General features: G+C 39.5%; 1 protein-coding gene across 2 annotated transcripts in view; it reads left to right on the plus strand.

Annotated features, from left to right (window-relative positions):
* The window catches only part of Atp10d (ATPase phospholipid transporting 10D (putative)), a 90,913-nt gene that overhangs the window by 31,678 nt on the left and 40,603 nt on the right, over window positions 1-18,632 (plus strand). For both annotated transcript variants that reach the window (XM_040747168.1, XM_040747167.1), the window contains exons 3-9: window positions 288-482; window positions 6,734-6,938; window positions 8,988-9,073; window positions 11,892-11,998; window positions 12,267-12,398; window positions 12,779-12,906; window positions 13,017-13,269. In XM_040747168.1, coding sequence (XP_040603102.1) covers window positions 288-482; window positions 6,734-6,938; window positions 8,988-9,073; window positions 11,892-11,998; window positions 12,267-12,398; window positions 12,779-12,906; window positions 13,017-13,269 — 1,106 coding nt within the window. The remainder of the gene's footprint in view (window positions 1-287; window positions 483-6,733; window positions 6,939-8,987; window positions 9,074-11,891; window positions 11,999-12,266; window positions 12,399-12,778; window positions 12,907-13,016; window positions 13,270-18,632) is intronic.

Here is an 18,632-nt window from a genome sequence, read left to right on the forward strand (position 1 = left end):
AAAGTCAAACTTTTAAAGAGAAAGCAGTACTTCCCTCTTCCAACACGTGCTGCATAACTTGAGACTACCCCATTCAAATGTTCACTATTCCATATTTAATGAAAAATCTAAGTCATATGTCCTGGATATATATAAATACATTCATATTTGTTAGATTTTGCTAATTCCCTTGTCCAGTGACCTATCTAATACCGACTTAAGGAAAGGAACGGAAACTGCATCTGGCCTCTTCTATTTCAGCTCTTGGAGCATTCTATGCAAACCTCCTGTGTGTGCTTGGCTTGCAGGGCTGCCAATTTATACTTCCTGTTTCTTGTGGTCCTGAACTGGGTGCCTTTGGTAGAAGCCTTCCAAAAGGAAATCACGATGCTGCCACTGGTGGTGGTGCTAACAATTATTGCAATTAAAGACGGCTTGGAAGACTACCGAAAATACAAAATCGACAAGCAGGTCAACAATTTAATAACCAAAGTTTACAGTAGGTAAGTGGGATGGGTGTATCCCCAAGGAATATACTATAGCATTTATAAGCCTGTTAGTCTTTCTACGCTTACATATGATCAGGACTGTTTTTGTGGTGCTATTGTTATTGTTTTGTGTTTTTCTTTTTTCTTTTTCCCTCTCCTGCTACCAGGGATCGAATTTAAGACTTCATAATCTTTTACATACTAGCCAAGTATTCTGCCACTGAGCTACAGCCCCAGCTGTTATTACGGATTTTGATCAACACTTCTGGCAATCCTTCAGTGAATTTAATTGAAATATTAGAGGGGAAACAAGAGCCACTGTCAGTCAAGCACTTGGTAGAGAAACAACTTCTGGCTCAGTCATTGGGGAACTGAAAGGATCTGTACTGCTTTGAGATCTGGGTGTGGTGGCATGCCCCTGTAATCTCAGCACTTGGGACTAAGGCAAGATAGTTGCCAGCCTGGATATGAGAACCACAGTGAGGACTCAAGAGAAAGAAAAACTTGAATAGACACAAAAAGTTGGATGAAATATGAGAAGTCAGTTATCTGTGGAGGAAAGGGTTATGAAAACAGAATAGAATTCTTTTGGTGCATAAAACTCCAGACATTGCAGCCACACCCAAGGCCTCCTACTGCAGCCATACCCAAAGCCTCCATCAGAGAGGGTTCATTCAGGTGAATTCAGTTATTGCATAACTTCTTTTGCAGTATGTAAAGAGGAAGTCCTTGTGTTCAAGAGAGAACTCAGGTTTTGAACCATGATGCTCCTGATAGTGCTTCTTTCTAGATGGAAATGAATACTCAATAAACAGCAAGACTCAGGGACACTTGGGAGAATCATAGGAATTTTCTTATGAGAATCAAAAGGAAAAGCTTTAAAAGAAGCTTGTTTGAAGATGTGGCATTCACGCTAAAGCCTGCAAGATTGTGAATTCTGTTCATAATTAGACTTTGTTCAGTAGCTTTCACAACGTTTGTTTACACAGGTCTATTGAAGAAAACAAGGACAAGAATTTGTTTTTCACCTTTTAAGATGATGTGAGATGACTTGAAAAGTGAAAATATTACTTCTAATTTTTAGGCTGTTGATGAAGGAAACAAACAAAAATCCAAATACACACTACCAAATACTAAAGTAGTTATAGAGCAAAACTCTCTGGTTTGCCATTGAAAGCCACCGAGCATGTGTGCACCAATGCCATGCGTCATTTAGTAACCCTTGAGTACTTAGGAAATGCCAGAGATAGATAGGTAGCATGCTAGACCATCCTGACCTTTGGACACTAGCTGGCAGATGATTATAGTGACAAAATCCAGATTTTGTCACTTTTGAGATTAACCAGTTAGCACAAAATTTAGCAAAAATGGGAGGGCACTATAAACGTGTGCATCTTGTATGTAGATTCTTCTACATGTAAATGTTGACTTTTACCACTAGTTTATAGTCAATAATACATCTTTGATTTCTCTATTTTTCTAAAATGTTATAGTCTTGATTTCTCCCACTTACTAGCTCTGAAGCCTTGGGCAGATTACATAAGCTAGCTGAATGTCCAATTTATTTCATCATGAATAGAGCTGATAAAACATCAGACACAGTAATGTGTGTATTTTAAGAGCTGTGTGAAGGTTAGCTACTGGCATTACAATGGGCAGGTAAATGGTTAGCAAGAGGGCTTCTTGGCACTTGGGCAAGTCATTTAATTAGCATGTGAGACTTTGTAATAGCATTGCTCTGTCTCCTAGATATTAACTGCTCAATGGGAGACCTGATAGAGCCTTTTTCTCTGGGGTATTCCTAGATGATTTACATCAACATTTAGTGATGAAATGCTATTCTAGTCTACTAATACTGTTTTATGACTTCATGACTGCATTTAATAAGAGACCTGGGTAACTTGATATCTTTTTATGTATATTCCAGGCAATTTATTTTTGCTCAGGGCTATGGAAGAAATAATGTTTATTATGTTTTCTCCCCCAAATTGTCTTTAGAACAATAAAGATAAAAAGAAAAAAAAATAGGCTGTGAAGCCATACCATGTTGATTTACATATGCTAACTTAAATGCCCATGGAATTAAAAAGATTGTAGAAGGCGTAATATTTTTCACAATATTCAGGATAAAAACATGGAGCTATTAAATGGAGCAAACTTTTGGAAAAAGAGTGTTAACAGGCTGAAAATTTGGTTCATAATCATAAAATCTGGCCTAGTACAAAGTAGTTCATTTTTATGGGTAAATATATAAAATAAATAATATTGTCAAAATTAAATGTTTAAGCCCTGTATTAGCCCAGTTAAGTTAGAATGACCTCATACAGAAGACAAGATTTTCTTTAGATTGTCTTTAAGACAGAAGTTATTCATAAAGTTTTCATGACACTAGAGATTCCATGAGACACAATCAACAAACTCGGGTGTCTTCTATGTGATCGACATGGAAAGATTTAGAGATTGGTCAGGCTTGTGTTATTATGGCAAAATGCCTGATAGAATCATCTTAAAAAGATAAAGGAGTCTTCTGACTTACAATTTGGGAAGTTTCTGCCCATGGTCTTCTCTCCCCATTGCTTTTGGGTCTGTGGTGATGCAGCTTGTCATGTCAGGTTCTCATGACAGAGAAAACTGCTACCTTATGACAGCCAGGAAGGAAGAGGGGGGGGGAGTGCAGAGTCCCAATAATCCCTTCAAGTACACCCTCCAAATGAGGGTGTATTTTCTTCCCATGAGGACCCAGCTCTTAAATGCTAACCCCACCTCCCAATGGTATGATGAACTGGGGAGCAAACTTTCAATCCCTGGGCTTTGGGAAGCCCATTTATCCAGATAATGGAAAGATTTAAACAAATAGTGGATTCAGTGCCTGCCCTCTGTGGTCAAGTATATTTTCTGACCTGTACATATCAACAGTTTCTCCTTCATTCTCCCTCTCAACAGAGTTCATGTGATCACCCTTCTCGAAGGCCATCAGACCTCCTGATGAGCAAATGCCTTAGGTGTGTTTGTTGGTCCTTATTAAACAGGGTCCTTTGTAGACTTGTACTGGTACTACTTCCTCTTTGAAATTTTCTTCCCCTTTGCTTTCTATGGCCTCACTTCTTTTGGATGCCCTTTGACTTCCCCGTCTTCTTGAAGACCTTCCCCTAGGGATGCTTGTATCCTCCCCTAGAGATGCTTGTATCCTTCCCCTAAGGATGCTTGTATCTTCCCCTAGAGATGCTTGTATCCTTCCCTAGGAATGCTTGTATCCTTCCCCAAGGATGCTTGTATTCTTCCCCTAGGGATGCTTGTATCCTTCCCTAGGGATGCTTGTATCCTTCCGTGGGGATGCTTGTATCCTTCCGTAGGGATGCTTGTATCCTTCCGTGGGGATGCTTGTATCCTTCCCCAAGGATGCTTGTATCTTCCCCTAGAGATGCTTGTATCCTTCCCTAGAGATGCTTGTATCCTTCCGTGGGGATGCTTGTATCCTTCCGTAGGGATGCTTGTATCCTTCCGTGGGGATGCTTGTATCCTTCCCTAGGGATGCTTGTATCCTTCCGTGGGGATGCTTGTATCCTTCCGTAGGGATGCTTGTATCCTTCCGTGGGGATGCTTGTATCCTTCCGTAGGGATGCTTGTATCCTTTCCTAGGGATGCTTGTATCCTTTCCTAGGGATGCTTGTATCCTTCCCTAGGGATGCTTGTATCCTTTCCTAGGGATGCTTGTATCCCTCCCCTAGGGATGCTTGTATTCTTCCCCTAGGGATGCTTGTATCCTTCCCCAAGGATGCTTGTATCCTTTCCTAGGGATACTTGTATCCCTCCACTAGGGATGCTTGTATCCTTTCCTAGGGATGCTTGTATCCTTCCCCTAGGGATGCTTGTATTCTTCCCCTAGGGATGCTTGTATCCTTCCCCAAGGATGCTTGTATCTTCCCCAAGGATGCTTGTATCCTTCCCTAGGGATACTTGTATCCCTCCCCTAGGGATGCTTGTATCTTCCCCTAGGGATGCTTGTATCCTTCCCTAGGGATGCTTGTATCCCTCCCCTAGGGATGCTTGTATCCTTTCCTAAGGATGCTTGTATCCTTCCCTAGGGATACTTGTATCCTTCCCTAGGGATGCTTGTATCCTTCCCTAAGGATGCTTGTATCCTTCCTTGCCTTTTGCCTTCTATGTGCCACAGGCTTCCCCATCCACATCTTTACTCACAGCATGTGGGTAAGAGTCTTGCACTAGCTGTACACCTCAACTGCCTAATTCCTGTTACATTAAAACCTCTTAGGATGAATTTGCTGTCTTCCTTCAGATGTTATGAGTTGCTCCCAAAATCTGGGACATGGCAAAAGGCATCCTCTATCACCCCATCACACAAATGAGGAACCATTCTGTCATCCTTGAAGTTGGTTACATGTAACAAGTCAGGAAATGGCTTTCTCCGCTATTTAATTATGTTTTCATTTAATATTTTATTAAAGATTAAATTCTGAGCCTTCTCAACCATCCTTTGAATTATTTCAGTAACTTGCCATTGGTCTCTTGTCTGTTCTAACCACTACCTAGGCTGCTACTCAATAGTCTGTCATTCTGTCACAGGAGTGAGCATACAGAAGTAGGAACACACCCTTTTTTGTGAGTTTCAGTGACACCATTTTCTATAGAATGAAGTTTCTAGAATTCCTAAAAATCCTTTTCCTAGGTATGTGTGGCATATAGAACTGAGTTTTCAAAGTATAACATCTACCTCTTTTTAAAAGATCTTCTGTCACTTTTCTCCATGGAAAAAAATTAGTAGTATGCATTGACTCCAGGGAAAAAATAAGAATTTGCCATTGTCTAAAATTAACAAATTTGTAAGATAATCAAAGATTTCTCCTGGTTAGATTTGATAGCATGCATTAGGCATTTGTAAAGCTACCTACATAGATGATGTAGTTTGTATGGCAGAGACTATTTAAGTAATTTAAGGCAGCATTTCCATTTAATCTGATGATTTAAAAACTTTTTTTTCAAAACAGGATTTCTCTGTATTGTTTTGGAGCCTGTCCTGGAACTCATTCTGTGGACCAGGCTGGCCTTGAACTCAGAGATCCACCTGCTTCTGCCTCCCAAGTGCTGGGATTAAATGCATATGCCACCAACATCTGGCTTAAAAACTTTTAAATATGTCATAAAACTTAGATTATAAGTAATTGTCAGGATTCTAGGGAGTGAATACAAATTCTGTCTCCATAAACATAATAGAAATAAATAGCTTTGCAATATATTTATTTACTTACTTATTTTTGAGGCCTTAGCCTCTTGAATGTTGGGGTTTCAAGTGTATACCACAATGCATGTACACAAACACTAAACAAGTAAAATATAATAAAACACTTTTAAAAGTATAGAATGGGAAATGCTATTTGTAGAAGGGATAAAGTTCACAGTTCGTTCTTGCAGAGGTCAGATGCTGCAGACTCAGGAGTAAACTCCTCTGTTAGTGCTTGGGAAGAGCACGGGGAGCACAGGAGACACGCAGAGATTTGCAGGTCCCTCATATGCTGTGTTGCAGCATCAGCTTTCATCTCATGCATGTTTGCCTGTGCACTTTAATTAGTCTTTAGGATACTCACAGCACTGATATAATGCAAAAGCGGTGTCAGTAGTTGTTCAATGCATTTCTTTAGGAAATGATAGCAGCAAGGAAAGCCTGCACAAGTTCAGTACATGTTTTCCTTTTCAAATATTTTTGAAATGTGGTTGCTGGAATCCTCAGATACAGAGGCCGTGAATGTGGAAGGCTGCTTTTGTTTCTGTTGAGTGAGAATTAGAGGCGATACTGTGTTAGAACATTTTTTTAACGTTGTGTGGGTATTGCATTTCATTAGGTTTTCCTTAATTGCCCAGGGTAGGTGTGTGTCACAGAGCCCTGTGAGATCAGAAGTGCCTTGTGGCCCCTTCAGGTCCTTGGTACCTGATCTCAGAATCATGTGCAAGAACTGTTCTGCATATGAATGTATTCATGTGATGTTGATTGTAATTCTGTTCTAGACTTGTATTCAAACAGCTTGAGGGTTCGAAATCCCACAATTGGGGAGGAAGGGCTGGAAGAATATCTTCTAGCGACTTAATAACTAATTTTTTGTGTGTGAAATTTTGGCTTTATCAATTCTGTAGTGTCTCCTTTAGCATTTACTACAGAAAAATCCATAAATCTCACACTAATATTTTAAGAAATAATTATGTTTCCTCTTAACCATTTTTTTCTATCTTTGTTATCCCCGGTTCAATTTTAGGAAAGAAAAAAAGTACATTGACTGTTGCTGGAAAAACGTCACCGTGGGGGACTTCATTCGCCTCTCGTGCAACGAGATCATCCCTGCAGACATGGTCTTACTCTTCTCCACAGACCCTGATGGCATCTGTCACATCGAGACTTCTGGCCTTGATGGAGAGAGCAATTTAAAGCAGAGGCAGGTGGTGCGTGGGTATGCAGAGCAGGTAAAGAATGTCTTCTCCGCTGGCCTTATGGATGTTTCCTTCTTTCCTTCTTCCAAAGGAAAGGTCTGGGCTCATCTCCCCAGGGTAGACGAAGAGATTTTTAATTTAATTTTTACCACTGACAAAACAGAATCTCAGAAGACTTAATCCATTTGGAGATATCAGGGGATGTGCATTGTATTTTATAGATAATAGGATAAAAATGACTTTGGAGTTCACACATTTGGGTCTGCAATCAGATTGTGTGGCCCTGCATTAGAGGAACCCAGCAGAGTTCATTTGCAATAGAAATAATCACCTGCCAACTTCATTTTCTTACTCTTAGGGTTTTATACTTTGTGTTTTCACAGTTGTTCCTAAAATGTCTAATTACTTATATTCCAATGCTTTTAAAACCACTTATGCTTTCTCACACCACGAACTTCTAGACCATTCATCTTCTATAATAAGGGAGATTAGACTGACACAGATTTGAATAAATAAATTTTTGCTGTGCAACTGATATGTCTTTTATTCACAAAGTAGTGATTTGTAAAGTTATTCAAGTACGTTATGACTGAGCTTCCTCATATTAACATGGAAATGATGTCTCTTTCTTAACATCATTGTTTGACTCGTGTGAAAAACATGCTCATAGCTAAGTCTCACTTTTGTTTCTCTATGTCTGGAAGCACTTGAGATAAAGGATTTTAAAATTTAAGTCTTTTCCTTTGTTTTTACATCTGAAAACCTGAAGTACTAATAAGTTGGAATTCATTTAATACATAAATAAAACTGTATTAGCCTCCTAGTACCTTAGTGTTCTGTCTCACATTGGACCCCTCCTTCCATCTGTGGGTCTTCATGCAGATTGCTCTGTGGTTCAGCTGCCTTTGAGCTCTCTGTCTCTGCACTGTGATTCTGACAACGTCTTGCACAACTTAGAATTCTATTACAGCACTAAGTGTGTGTTAGGCTACTGTCAGGTGGCTAGCAGGCACAAGTTGGGTTCAGTTCCGCATGAACACAGTCACTTCCTTTGTAATTTGTAGCTTGTTTTAAGAACTTGGGCAAATTATTGGACCGTCTGTGTCTCTTCAGCTGTTCTTAGGCCAGATTGTTAACCAGCTGTTCACCAGCCTCTTGGGATTGTGAAAAAGAAATTAGTTAATATAGTTAACATACATAATGTAGATTCTAGTACATTAACAAATCCAATAGTAATTATTAACAAATCAAATAATATTATCACATGATTCATGTTTTTCATATTTGCTGCAGTGATATAAAAATATTACTCAAAAAGCTATAGCCAAACTCTCTCTCTCTCCAAGAAGATAGTCTGTAGCCCAAGTCAGCCTGAACTTCACTAATAGGAAACCTTGTAGGAAACTCATAGCAAGCCTCCTGCCTTAGCCTCCTAAGTGCTGGAATTACAGGCATGAACCACCAAGCCCAAGCTGGTGACTGGTTCTTATGAAGCCACATCTTCCAGACAGTGTTTTTAGAGTCTTGCCTGCACCCCCACTGGTTTCATAACAGAGTTACAAAAGTATCTGTTTGCCCTACTAGGGAATTTTGTGAGATGCTTATGTTCTGCTTATTTGGGAATTTTGTTCATGAACTTGGCCTGAGATCGAATACTTATATACTCCCAGGTGTTGCCACGTGCTCTGACTCTAGCAAACCATCAGGTTATAGGCAATGGCAACAACATGTTTTCCATACCTTACTGACACTAATGTTTGCTCCATGAGTAGGAGCTCTGATGCAGAGACCTGCGTGCACTTCAACACGTAACTTGCATCATACAATTAATCTGAAAAAGCTCCTTCTGTTTCTACAGATGTCTTATGAGCATTCTAAAGTCATTCTGATCCATTATGGGTCCCATTATTATGTCTATATTTTCTACATCCTAGGAGATTCATAGCATACACTCTGAGGTAAAAAGAGATGTCTCAAGTACTACATGTATTAAAGAGCATTGACCAAAATTATACAATGTTTAAATATCAAGATTTAATCATGAACTCTTTCTCTTTTGTGATGTTGGCAAAATATTTTTAGGACTCTGAAGTTGATCCTGAGAAGTTTTCCAGTAGGATAGAATGTGAAAGTCCAAACAATGACCTCAGCAGATTCCGAGGCTTTCTGTGAGTGATATGTAATTTACCCTTGTGGGCATGAAAGAAATTGTACTTAGTTCAGAAATGCTTTTGTTCGTTCATATCCAATGTAAATCATTAGAAGCTGCAGGGTTGGCCATCTATCATTTGGTATACCTAAGTAATTTAAATAAATGCTCATCTTCGTGTATAATAAAACAATCTAAATAACAAGACCCTCTAACGGTATTCCTGTGATTTCTCTTGGTGCTGTAAGAACACCTTTGGGGGCTGTATAGCTTAGACTGGCCTTGGATTTCCTATGCAGCCCAGGCTTGCCTTGAATTTCTGTTCTTCCATCTCAGCTTCCTGAGATGACAGATGTGCATCACCTTGCCCACCTTCGTGAGCGCCACATTCAACCTAGCAGATGTTGAAGTTTGGAAGGAAGGATTTTTGCAGTCATAAATGATATGCTAGGATGGTTTTCATGGGAATTAGGATAGCAGGTGTGCAATTCTGGTTGGAAAGAGTTAGTCACTGATTTGGAAGCTGGTGTTAAGAGTGTAGGAAGCCAGAGCAGTATATTCCCAATACTTAGAGTGCCCTCCTCAACCCTTTGCAAAGACACCTGTAATTTGGGGTCTTTCCCAACCTCAAGCCTGGCTTCTAGCACTCAGATGATTTGTTATTCTGAGCCAACTAATACCCACTAACTTTATTTTTACAAGAAAAAAAGTAGACGTAGTTGTTAGAGAAAATTCCCACCTAATTTCCTATTTTAAAAGGACAACATTGTCCTGAACTCATTTCCTAGACATTTAAAACATTCAGGGAAAAGCTAACGTCCCTCATGGGCTAACGATAAAAGTGTGGATTCTAGAGAGGAAAAGCTGACCCTCGCTAAAGAACTTTCCAAGCGATGTTTTTATGTTTTAAAACTCTCCCTGTGTGGGTTCCGCAGCAAATGTTGCATCAGTGAGGACTTTTGATGAACACCTACATGAACCATTTATAAATGTGAATGAACTCTTAGACTTAGCTTCCTCATCTATATAACCAGAGTTGTAAACCCATCGCTTTGGAGGCTGTGACAGGAGGATTGTCACAGATTCAAATCCAGTCTAGGTTTGACAGTGAATGTGTGACCAGCTTGGCTGAAGAGTTAAGCTTCTATTCAACCCGACCTCCAAAATAAACTGAGTTAACTGGAGTTGAGCTATTCCTTTGCACAGAACCCAGTTAGAAGAAAGACTGTAAAGCGGGGAACAAAATGACCAATCAGTTTTCCCCTTTCTTCTCAAAAATGAAACTTTTGTAGGGTTTTTACCTAATTTCTTTGCAGTTCCAGAGAGTCAGGGTAGTAGGTTTATTGACAATTTTTACTTGTAAGAAACAACGGCAGCTTATAGACTACTGGTTGTTGCTTAGAAAACCATCAGAATTTCATGATAAAGTGAAGATGACATTTTCTCAGTGTGTGAAAGGTGATTTCTGCTTGTTTTTGTAAGTATTTCACTGATTTTGCCCTGCACTCTTACTGCTATCGTAGTTTCGTCAGGTAATTGCTTTGATAATTTTGAAAGTGGAAAGGAAAATGCGATGAACACCCAGGTTCCACCCCAGCCGTGGCCATTTCACAGTGGTGCTGACTTTGTGCCATTTTTCCTACTTCCTTCCCTGGCCCTGTGACACATAACTTCACTGTGAGTACATCACTATGTACTCAGAGCAGAAAGGACATTAACAAAAACACAAAGCCTATTATCTCACTTGAGAAAAATCAAAACCTTCATTAATCTCATTTAATACCAGGAATTTGTTCAAATTTTTCCAACTGATGAGAAAAATATTTTCTGACAATTGTCCTATTCAAAACAGGACCAAATTAAGTTTAGCTAATGATATTACATTTAGCCAATCAATTTCTGACTTTCCTATCCCAAGAAATAGGGTCATTTACCCCTCTCTAGGCTGAGTGGCTTGCCTCCTTCCTGTGTTGAACCTTGTAATCTCCTTCTGCTCTCCCATACCATTGTTTGAGAGAGTCAGGCCATTTTCGCTGGCCTGGTTCACTCACCACATTTGGGTTTGGCCAACTGTTTCCTTCTAGTGAAATTTACGTTGTTTCTCTGGCCCTTTTATCTTGTCAGCTGTCCCTAGGCACTTTCAGAGTCTGTTGGACGAACTGGATTCTGTCTCTAAAAATAGCAAGCGGTACACATACAAATATGTCCTTCCATACATCTAACTATCCATACAAACAAACTATTGTTTATGATTCTAAATGTGTCACAGAGCCTCAGAAGCCACAGACTTCAGGTTGCAATTCTGGGGCCCTCACTTCCTTTCCCATAACTTGGAGGCCTGTGATGTCCGCTGCCCGTTATCAGATTGGCCATGTCAGCCTTCACCTTTAATTATACGTTGTCCCATCGGTCTTTCATCTAATGGCTTAAGCAACCACCAGTTGTCCATGCCCAGCAGGATTCTTAATTTCAGCCAAATCAAAGCTACCACTTTTCTAAATCAAGACTGTCTCCCTCACCACCCATTACGTTGTTCTCAAATGCAGTCTGTCCTAGAAAAGCAGGGTCTTTATTGAGAGTATTGGTGAGTTCTTGCAGTAATGGAATGTGACAGATAACAACTTCTAGAAGTAATGGGAATTTGCAATTTGTTTCTGCTTTCTGGTCCCCACAGCAGGTTAACTCCCACAGCAGAGGCAAATTAGCCAGAGACTTGGAGCCTTTTCTCTGAACTGTCAAATTTACCACCTGGATATAGAACCCTCCAGGATAAACTGCTGTTTTGCCTCCCTACCTTTGCCATTTAAAAGTAAATCTATATGCTGCCTCCCTTCCAGGGAACACTCCAACAAAGAACGCGTGGGTCTCAGCAAAGAGAACTTACTGCTAAGGGGATGCACCATTCGAAACACGGAGGCTGTTGTGGGCATCGTGGTCTATGCAGGTTCGTTCTCCTCCTGCCTTTATCATGTCCTCTTCGGTGCCTCCTGGTGTTCACATTCTTCATTTACTCAAAAGGGAACCTACGGGAGGGTAATTGTGCCCCGATGAACTTAACACAGATCCTGGTTTCCCTACATAAACCACAGATTAAACTGACAAAATGTTACACAGCCATATTTGATTAAATTGGCAGCCAGAGAGATTTTAACTGTGATGCTTACCCCTTGCTTTTGTTTTGTACATTTTCAGACCTACTCTTTTCCATGCAGGTCATGAGACCAAAGCGATGCTGAACAACAGTGGACCACGGTACAAGCGCAGTAAATTAGAGAGAAGAGCGAATACAGATGTCCTCTGGTGTGTCCTGCTTCTGGTCGTAATGTGTTTAACTGGTGCGATTGGTGGGTAAAATTCGATTATCTGTTAATATCTTGCCAGTATCATTTAATACATTTTTTCCAAAACAATATCTATGTTTGGTTTTTGTAAGAGATATTTATTTACTAATTTTCCCCACATGTTTTCTTCGCTTATCTTTTAGCTTGACAAACACTAATATTGAGTGTATCCACTTACACTTTTCCAGGGTACTGAAGGGACCTGGGAAGAGATTAAGAGGGAGAGTCAAGGACAAGACACAGTGTAGCCCTTTGAATTTGAATGTGTTTCAAAGAACAAACAGTGTTGAAAGCATATCTATCATCTGTTTCTCTTGAGGGGTGTAGTTCTCTGTTTACACACTCTCTGTAGCATCTTTTTGGTGTCTGTGTGCTTTTTAAAGGTCATGGAATATGGCTGAGCAGGTATGAAAACATGCTATTTTTTAACATCCCTGAGCCGGATGGACGTGTCTTATCACCTGTGTTGACTGGATTCTACGTGTTTTGGACCATGATTATCTTGTTGCAGGTAATTTCTGCTGGACTGAACAGGAAATTTCTATGTCTTTTCTCATTATCTAGCTGTCTTTACCTTCTTTCACTGACTTTAACTTTTTAAAATTGTTTGTACTTTATTAGGTCTTGATTCCCATTTCTCTCTATGTGTCCATTGAAATCGTGAAGCTTGGACAGATCTATTTTATTCAAAGCGATGTAGACTTCTACAATGAGAAAATGGATTCTACTATTCAGTGTCGAGCTCTGAACATCACCGAAGATCTTGGACAGATCCAATACCTCTTTTCTGATAAGACAGGAACTCTCACTGAGAATAAGATGGTTTTTCGAAGATGTAGTGTAGCAGGATTTGACTACTGCCATGAAGAAAATGGTGAGTGTGGAATTTCTACAAAAACTACCTCCAACTTTTCCCCAGCTACTTAAATCCCTAGTAATTCTTTCCAGGAAATGTCAGGTTAAGTAGTTGTAATTAACACACTCCCACTGGACTTTAAGCTGCTGCATTTTTGTTCCTTTAGAGCAGAGGTTCTCAACCTGTGGGTCATGACCCCTTTGGAAGTTGAGTGATGCTTTCACGGGGTGGCAAAATGCAATATTAAGTAGCAACAAGAATAGTTTTATTGTTGGGGTCATCACAATGTGAGGAACTGAATTAAAGGGTCACAGCATTAGGAAGGTTGAGCTCCACTAATTTAGACGTTAGGAGATACTGAGCAACACTACACTGTGATAAGCACTGGATGCTGAAGGGATATGAAATGGTTCAGTAATATGGATACTGAACATGTCTTTTGGTTAATACTCTTATTTTTCTCAGTGCAGATGTACACACACACACACATACACACGCACACACACACACACACACACACACACACACAGAAAGAGAGGGGGGCCTGGGGAATAAATGAATTTAGGAAAAGAGACTATTCTTCCTAGAATATAGCTTGAGACATAATATTTTCACTGAAATTAAAGCTATTAACTGTACCTGGGTTTCTGTAGCCAATGTTTCAGGATTTTCTAGCAAAGGAATTGCCTAGGAGACAATTATGTAAAGAATACTGCTGTGTAGAAATAACCCCATCTCACATACAGATGATTTAAACACATTTGACAATACTATTATGTGTTTCAAAATCTGCCAACTTGGCAGTGTGACCTGTGCACTGGCATCATTGGCGGTGGTGGCGGCACCTGGGCTGTACTAGGAATTATGGAGCTGCGATTAAAATCTCATTTTAACAGAATTCTCACACAATTACCATGCATACCTAAATTAAAAAGCCACATCTGAAAAAAGAAAAAAGAAAGGAAAAAAAGCCACTCTTACTTTAGGACTTAAATGTCATTTAAGAAATAAATTTGTGCCTCCAAAGTCACAGTGAAACCCTGTCTTGAAAAACCAAGATAAATAAATAAATAAATAATAAACTTGTCATGTTGGTATAGTTAATTGCAGAACGGTTACAAAGGTGTTGTAGAGGGTTCGAGGTTTGATGTGTCATCGCACCGTTTCTCCTGTTAATTCTCCTGGAATGCCTTTGGTAAGTGATACACTGATGTCAATACATCATCGTTACCTGAAGTCTGTGCTCTGAAAGTACACTTTGTTTTCACTTATGTCTCTTGTGGTCCCAGGTGACAACTGGAATGCCAGTAACAGCCATCATTTAGGCTTCTGGACCCTAGACAGTTTCTAGAGACTTTCTGTCTTTTGGATGAACTCATCAGTTTTGATAGGCACTGTTCTGGGACTTGGTAGACTGTCTCTTAATTTTGGGGCTGTCTGGCAAATGCCTTTATGATGCAGTTTGTAAATTTGTTGATCCATGAAGGCATCAAAGAACACTGTCCAATAATAAAAAATATGTGCAGTCAAGCCTTTTAAGACTGAAGCCCTTTTCTGTCACCTGCCAAGTATGTGTACTTCAGCAAGATACGTAATTTCTCTGAGCCTCAGGGAGGTAGAAAGGCCATTATAGTATCCACTTCATTAAAGTCATCTGTGCACAGATGCACAGAGCACAGCACAGATACAGGTCTTACACATTAGTTGCTATTACTGTTGTTTTTAATTTTTTGTTTTGAAAATAAGAACCAGGTCTGCTATTTTAGTATCTCATAGTCCAGTGTGGGAGACGGATGTGTAATTATAAAACTATCATGTAACATTAATGCCGATAATACTGGGTCTGGGGGATGGTCCAGTTGTTAAAATGTCTGCATGCATGCTTGAGGATTTCAAATCCCCAGCGCCCACATTATATATATATATATATATATATATATATGTATATATATATATATATATATATATATATATATGGGTTGTCATGCACCCGTAACTTCACTGCTGAAGAGACAAAGACTTTCCTGCACCCTTGGAGCTCATTGGCCAGCCAGGCTATCCAAATCAATCAGCTCCAGGTTTAGTGAGATACACTGTCTGAAAAATTACTGTGGTTCCCTCTGGCTTCCACTAAAGAACACACACGTGCATACATGCACATATAAGCACACACACACTTACATGAATATGTACATATCATATACCACACACACACAGAGAAATACTTGTTCCAAATTTGGTTTGACATTCAGGCACCCAGGTAGTTCTGGAGATGAATTTTGCCCTGACTTAATTTGGCATACTAAAGGCAGAACATCAGATGTTCTTGGAACGCGTGACATGTATGGAGAATCAGTTCAGAGCAGGGGTTTGGGTGTTGGATATATGTGGATGATGTGGTTGGAAGAAGGTTGGCTGGGTGTGCTGTTGACAAATAGGTAAAAGATGGGATGCCAGGTGATGGTTTAGAAATGAGTTTATTGTGAATGGTGTGAAGGAACATGTACAGATGATGTGTGGAGGGGAGCTCTTTGCATGTGCTGTGTTCAGCCTGTGTTGGCCCTATGGAGAGCACATTATAAATTATCAACTACGATAAGCTAATTTTCCATGGTCTCAGACCTACTTATATCAAACCAATGCAAGTAGTAGGTTATAAACAGACTTTGGAATACTTGAGAAGGGAATGGCAAAAGAAGACGTGATTAGGTAAGGAAAAGAAATTAGAGATGATTTGTCTAACGCAGGACCTACCTGTAGATCTAGAGAGCAATGACAGACTCTGTTTCCTGTGTGAATCAGAAAATTATTCCTGGCCCATTCTGAGACTTTCTGGGCTTTATCATAATTTGAGTATATTTTACTTATTGATATGATATGAACCTGGTTTTCACAGCCATCTTAGATATAATTTTCTCTGGGCCTGGAAGTTTAGTAGAGGCTCTGTTTTCTGAATCACTCTGTAATTTTCTTGACCTATATGTTTCTAGAGTTTTCCACGAAGTGAGTAAAGGTTGAGTCATTCTGTCCATTACATTCCATTATCGAAGTTCTACTTATTGAGTAAGTTTGTCCTAGAGTAATAGCTGAGCCACTGGATGTCATACTAATTACACAACCGTGTGAAACTAATTACCCCCATGATGGCTCAGAGGAAGTACTTGAACCCATTACAGCAGGTTTTGGGGGGTATTTTAGCTGTTTTAAAAATGTCATCTCATTACAGTACATTTCTTGAAATAGAGAAGTTTTATCAATCTCAGCACTATTCCATTTAATATGTTGATGTCTAACCACTGAGTGCTAACAGCCATTGCCAAACGTGCCACAGGAAACCTATTCACTACCACCCTCCAAAAACTTACCAAAACAACAACAGACAGAAAAACAAAAAGATTCAACTTCTTATAACTGTTCAGAGTCAAGGAGTCAAGATATACAGATATAAGCTTTGGCTTCAGAGACAAGAAGACTACATTTAAATCCCAGCTCTACCTCTAGTTAGCTGTTTTTCCATGATTACAATATTAGCCTCTCTGTTTAGTTTCCTCAGCTGCAAAAGGAACAATAGTTCCTGTTGGATAAAAGTGCATTTTGAAGGTGAAAATGAATGTGGTGTGTGTGTATGACTTTTGATGAAAAAAATTTTAATAAATCTAAGTCCCTACTCATAACTTCCCCTTAGCACTAGAGATACTTCATTTACATACCTATTCATCCATTTACCAAATACTTGTTTAAGGTTTAAAAAAATGACTCATAGAAATTTGACAGAGGAGATTGACATGTGTTAAAATTGGCCACATTTGAGACTGGAGAGGTGGCTCAGTGGTTAAGAGCACTGACTGCTCTTTCAGAGAGCCTGGGTTCATTTCCCAGCACCCACATTACAGGTCACAACTCTCTGTAGTAACTCCAGTTCCAAGGAATCTGACACCTCACATTGACATACATACAGGCAAAACACCAATGCACAAAAACTAGAAATAAACTTATTTTTTTAATTGGCCACATTCATGCATATGGCTATATTTCGAAACACTAGGTCACAGAATCTTGGCTGTGATATCCAATAATTCCTGTTTTAAGATTAATCTATTAGTCGGGCGGTGGTGGCACAAGCCTTTAATCCCAGCACTCGGGAGGCAGAGGCAGGAGGGTCTCTGTGAGTTCGAGGCCAGGCTGGACCGACAGCCTCCAAAGCAACACAGAGAAACCCTGTCTTGTAAAACCAAAAAAAAAAAAAAGATTAATCTATTATGTTTTTGTGAGATGATAAATTAATAAAGTTTTTTTAGCTTATAAAATGAGAGTTTTGAGCTTAGTGCAAGGCCAGCTGATCTATAGAGCTACTTCCAGGACAGCTAGGGCTACATAGAAAAAGCCTTCTCAAAATACAAATAAATAATAAGATAAAATGGGGTTGTTAATAGTTCCTACTCTGGAATGTCATAATGATTCAGTGAAGCAAAGGTCTGGTGGATGGTGTCATTGAACCCATGAAAACTGTAAATGTCCAGTGAATAGTCTGGATGGGAGCTGAAGCTAAAGGGCTCCAGAAAGAGTGAATACTTGCTGAAAGCCACTTAAATCTATAATCTTAGCACATTGGAAGTAGAGTTAGGCGGATCAGGAATTCAAGGCCATCCTTGGCTGCATGCTGAATATGCTGGGTTTAATGTTTGTCTCAATAAACAAACAACAGAAAGGAAGAAGAAAAAGAAGCTACAGTATTGCTTCTTAGCCTTTCCGTTATCTTAAATATGGCAAAATTATTACAATAAATAAAATGTGAGAACCCTTTATAAAATAATTTGCCCTATCTATATCTTATTCAGTAGCTGGAATTAGGATGAATAGACACAGCCACCAACACAACAAGCATGTTCCCACTGTCTGTTCCTCTGACACAGTTTTAATAGTAAGTAAACACAACAAGGAAGCTCTCCCTGATCTTCTAAGGGAGGAAGTCATCGGGAACATATAAATAGCAGAGATCAGGACCTGGCAGAGAGTCAAAATAAAATGGCTTACCATATGAGAACACTAGACAGCTACTTTGGACTATATGCTTAGGTATGACCTTTTAAAGTGGCACATTAGAGTCTAACATCTGAATGACAGAATCTAGATATTCTGGGGCAAAGGATTTCCACTCCAAGGGAGCAACTCCTGTACAGGGCCTCATGCTGTAGAGACCTCATATTTTCAAAGTAAGTAATAAGGCACATGAATCTGAATTAGACTAAGGTTGTAGAGCAGTGGTTCTCAACCTTCCTAATACTGCAACCCTTTAATACAGTTCCTCATGTTGCAGTGACCCCACCCCCTCCCAACCATACAGTTATTTTCATGGTTACTTCATAACTGTAATTTTGCTA

The sequence above is a fragment of the Mesocricetus auratus genome, unplaced genomic scaffold, assembly GCF_017639785.1.
Source record: "Mesocricetus auratus isolate SY011 unplaced genomic scaffold, BCM_Maur_2.0 Super-Scaffold_100006, whole genome shotgun sequence".
NCBI lineage: Eukaryota > Metazoa > Chordata > Mammalia > Rodentia > Cricetidae > Mesocricetus > Mesocricetus auratus.